Here is a 5074-nt window from a genome sequence, read left to right on the forward strand (position 1 = left end):
ACCAGCATTACAGAGGCTAATATAACTCGGCACGTACAGTGTACGTGGCTAGTCATATAGCCACTTTGTGACGGGACGTACACTGTACGTCTCCCGTCACGAAGGGGTTAAATAAATAATAACATGTTGAGAACCTCATAACTGCATTGATCACATACACCGAGTGGCCAGATTATTATGACCACCCCATCAATACTTCGTTGGGCCACGAGATGACTCATATAATAATCAGGCCACTCAGTGTATACTGCAGTAATATATTTGCATTTTATTTTTCAGTTCATTTTTAAAGCCTAACTCCAGTCAAAACTTTTTTTTTTTTAACTTTCGGGAACAGTTGGTAAAGTTAGATCATCTGTCAACTTTTATTTTCTACTATGTGGGAGATTTTTTTTCACACTTTCTATTTCTGTGCAGGTGTCAGAAGGAGCGGGCAAGAAGGAACATCTCCCCATTGGGAATAGAGACTGCAATTAAAAAAAACATTTCCAGGAGAGGTAAGTTTAGAACCGCTGTCAGAATTTTATTGCTGCCTATAATATGAGGAGCTCTATGGGGACACAATCAAAATAAAATCCAACAAAAAATTCTAAATAAGGATGCAAACGATGCAAAAAGCATTCAAAACCAATGATTAGAAAATAAGTTTTAACCTTTCCTAATTCTATCCAAAGCAAAACAAAATAGTTTTGGCTGGAGCTGTGATTTTTGAACAATTGCCACCAAAACTGTATCAGTTTACACAGTGCATGATATATTTACCATAGATAATAAATATTCTGCCAGGTCAACATGGTCAAACAAACATGATCTGTTAAAAAAATGAAAGCAGGGCAATTATTAGAGAAAAGCAATAAAAAGAGATAAGAACATGCAACACAAATTATGATTGGCAAAATGCCAAAGATGAAATGTTAAAGTTCAAGTTAATTTCAAATAATTAAGCTTTGGTGGGCTTTGAGATAGTTAAAGCCACGCTCTGGGCAAAACTTTAAAAAAAAACTCATTAAAAAAGGGTGTGTTGCAAGGTAAGGTGCACATAGCACCCAACTTTTTAAATTATTATTTACACACCCAGTGTAATGTGCCCGCAGTGTGCCTTTAAGCTTTCATGGGGACATATAGAATTGATTTTTTTTCTATTTGATATCCCTCCTTTTTTGGCTCCACACCTCCCCCTTTTTATATTTTTCTTCTCTTTGAAAATTTGATATTTTGCAAATTTGTGAAAAATTATTATGTAGGAAATCCATTCTAAGTTACTCAGGGGTCCAACTCAGGGGTGCACAGGAAAGGGTGACAACATTGCAGCTAAAATCAATGTTCTCACACTTAGAAAGGAAGGGTCTGTGCATACACCTTTATTTAAAAGCAGGACCTAGAAAGACAAAAAAACGTTGATGCTTTGACCTGTGAGTGTCTCTATATCTACTTTGGATTTCCTGTAGACTTAATTTGGATGTGTGTGCCGAACAGCACAGCTTTATTGTTCAACCCCAGTGCCAGTGGCGGACCTAAGGAACAAAGGGCCCTGGTGCAAGATTTTTTTAGGAGAGACCAGGGGCCCGCCGGGCGCTGGATACTGATCCGGCGGCCGGAATCTTGCTTGGGCCCCCCCAGAGCCTGAGGCCCCGGGCGCCCGCACCGCCTGCACCGGCGGTAGTTCCGCCACTGCCCAGTGCATTTGTTTATGAGCGGTATCAACAATGAAGAAGCAGCTACACACTGAAGACCTCATTTCTGCTCACTTTGCCCTCGTCAGCATGTTCCCTGTCAGCACATGTGAATGCAGCAGAATCTAACCCGCTTCCTGTGCTTTTCCTCCCTCTCCAAGTCTTTGTTGCTGTGTAAGTGATAATAGGAAGCTGATATCAAGTTAGAGTACGACAGTTATGTAAGTTACATGTAAAATACATTTAAATATTTTTTACAGGAATAACAACTACATAAATTGTGTTTTTCGTATCTGCCTGGAGTTACTTTCTTTTTTTTTTATCTTCCCGCTAACAAACTTAGAGGACACTTTACTTTGGCACAATTCAAATGGTTCTAAAAAATCCAAAGTACAATAACACTTTTTTATGAGCTAAGCTATAAGAACTATTAGATACAGTGAACTGATGTTTCCACATGCAGTCACCATAAATTACTGAAAGTAACAGATGGACAACCAGGAGATACAGTTTAACCATAAATCTTATTACCTTCTATCATTTATACTCCACTTTTATTAGTATATTGCTACATTGGTACATAAGCGAACAAACATTTATGGGTTTTTAATGTTTACACATTGTTCAAGGATATACTGTCACAAAATTTCACAACAAACATTCACTTCTACCTGGTTATATTACCATGTGTAACCAAATGAAATTCCTAAATGCAGTTTATTTTTGTTGAAAAGAAATCCCTTCTTTATTATGATTTATTCATTATACTATTTATCATTATCGACCAGGTCATTTATTGTGATCCATATTATTTACACTAGGCAAACTGTAATGCGTATACAGTATATGAAATCATTCCAAATTTTTTTCAGAACTTCTAATATTTCTAATAAATAGGTAATTGCAGAGAACGTTTTTGCCTTAATACAGTTAACATTCTATCCATTAATCTTATACAAATTTTATGCTAATACATATGTGCATGACTGGTAATGCTTTGTATGTAAAACAATAGATAGTCTAGGTTAAAGGAACAATGAACTAATTTGCTGATTGTAGATAATTTTAGTGCTTGACCATCCAAAAATGATATGTTAAACATAGGTAGGTTTTGGTGGCCACACATTAGCTATTTCCTGGGAGATCCACCAGTGAGTTTACCATAATTCCTGGCTCTCCTGTCTGCCCCGATTTTCAGCACTTCCCCACACCTTTTGGTGTTCTACTTCCCTGTTTCGGTTTTTTTTTTGTGCTTTAGACCTGAGTATGTGAACTTGACATGAGTCAAATGCAATAACAGAGTTGAAGTGCAGGCATCTTGTGGTGCCTGCAAGTACTTGTTGTAATCATTTAACTGGCCCCTTGGACCTTGGCTCAAGCTGCATTACATGACCTTGACTTCTTTCCAAGTTAAGAAAAACCTACCCTTTTCTGTTATTTAGCCCCAGTTTGTAAACCGTCAAATGCCATATGGATACAGGGCTCAGTGTTGGGATAGCAATGCTTTATCTGGACTTAGATAGTAGTTATAGTATGCGTGCAATATAGACCTTGCTCTAATTGACTCAGTCTCATGAAAATGCAGAAGATAGATGAAAAAAAGATTGTAAGAAAGTAGGAGGGGGAGAGACAGTGGAGGAGGGAGTGTTTGGGTCCTCATAGCTAAGCGTATGGCCTTTTTTTATAGACAAAAAGAGGATTTCTTACTTATGAAGTGGTGTTTCATTATTTCCATCTGGCAAGTCAATAATATTCTTATCGCCAGTGTAGGATGAGACCATGAATTTGACAATTTCAGTTGCTCCTTGAGTAGAAGCAAAATGAAGAGCTGTGGCATTATCATTCTGCAACAGAAAGTGACAGAAGTAGAATGGCTGGTTATGTGGAAAACATGCGATTGCTATGTTGTACATTTCAAAATAATTTGCTTTTAAAGGTGCATATCATTTTTAAACTTCCATATTGAGTAAAGGATTGCAGAGTGTTAAAGTGGATATAAAAGATTGTCAGCACTTTGGGTTTTAGTACTGTGCTGATACCTACAATTTTAGCTCTTATTGACTACTACTAGCCTCCTCATGTAAATGAGAAACATTAATTGCTTTTGTTTAAGATATTTTATTAAATTTGATGGCTTTTTCAAAATGTTTTAACCCATCAGAATAACAAAACTGTGAAAATAAAACACTGTTTTTCCTTGCTGAATAAGCAGGCTCTACTGTTGGCAAATATTTTTGTACAAAATCTTGCACTACATTTAGAAGTGGTGATAACACCAAAAGTTGGTGAACTTTACAGCAGCCAATGTGTTTATTTGAGCTGGCAAGGTGAACACTACTTTACAAACCTAAGTTAGCCATGTTATTCTCTGCACTGGAGGATGCAGGTTATACTCTTCAGTTTCCCAAACAGCATGCAGCTTCTGTTTGAGTTCACTGAGAACTGCTGTATCAACATCTCTATGCTTCAGCACACTTTTGCATTCCCAAAGCACCCGAGGCTGTTTGAATCAATCTAGTTTTCTGGGGAGTAGTGGGCAGCTTGTTTTTACCACACCAAGAAGGAGGAGACTAACACAGAACATGCTACAGGGATCCTTTAAAAAGCTGCAGTGGTATGACACATTCATATGTATCAACTACAGTAGTGTGCTTTACAAATGTTCACTGTGCTATTCAAATGAACAAGCCTAAACAATAAAAAGCGAGAGTGTCTGGTCCAATGCATTAAGCAAAGGGGACTCTGAGACAACACAAGCTCCGTACTGTGGCCTGCATTTTATGAATGGGTTATAAATTACAGACCCAGTGTGGAATAACATTGCAGTGTCCAGCTAATACATTGGCCCCATTGTCCCAATGTATTTCAATGCTTCATGAGTGATATGCTGGTAAAATAACAACTACTTGTTTGAGGTCAATCTTTGCTCCATATTCAATGCATGCTTTCACAATTTCCAAGCCTCCATTTTGAACGGCCACATGGAGTGGGCTGCTTTTCTCATTGTCTGTGAAGTTGATATGCTCTTCAATACTAAACCCAAATTCTTCACCTGCATAGTAAAAAGGAATAAGTGAATAAACACATTTATAGCCAGTCCACAAACTTCACAGAGCCAATAATCAGTAACTGCAATGAAATACCTTTTTTTAGTACCAGGTCCATGCATTTTAAAGAGCCAGCAAATGCAGTCATGTGTATAGGAAAACATCCAATCTTATTTCTTTTACACAGCTTTGCCCCATGTTTAAGCTGCAAGACAAAATGAATAATTATGCGCTCATGGGATATTAGACATAAATCATTTATCTGTGTGACATAAAGGACCAAACAAGCTCATTGTAAAGTGAGTCTGTGCTTCGTCAATGCAGGGCAACAGGTTAATGTTTATATTGCGCCAC

At 37.6% G+C, this 5074-nt stretch overlaps 1 protein-coding gene across 1 annotated transcript in view; it reads right to left on the bottom strand.

Annotated features, from left to right (window-relative positions):
• Positions 1 to 5074, bottom strand: part of TRPA1 (transient receptor potential cation channel subfamily A member 1) — a 60475-nt gene that overhangs the window by 43574 nt on the left and 11827 nt on the right. Inside the window, exons 5-8 of the mRNA XM_018562331.1 lie at positions 4817 to 4925; positions 4580 to 4725; positions 3381 to 3517; positions 763 to 811 (exon numbers count right to left, since the gene is read on the bottom strand). Coding sequence (XP_018417833.1) covers positions 763 to 811; positions 3381 to 3517; positions 4580 to 4725; positions 4817 to 4925 — 441 coding nt within the window. The remainder of the gene's footprint in view (positions 1 to 762; positions 812 to 3380; positions 3518 to 4579; positions 4726 to 4816; positions 4926 to 5074) is intronic.

Source organism: Nanorana parkeri, unplaced genomic scaffold, assembly GCF_000935625.1.
Source record: "Nanorana parkeri isolate BGI_ZX_2015 unplaced genomic scaffold, ASM93562v1 scaffold572, whole genome shotgun sequence".
Lineage (NCBI taxonomy): Eukaryota > Metazoa > Chordata > Amphibia > Anura > Dicroglossidae > Nanorana > Nanorana parkeri.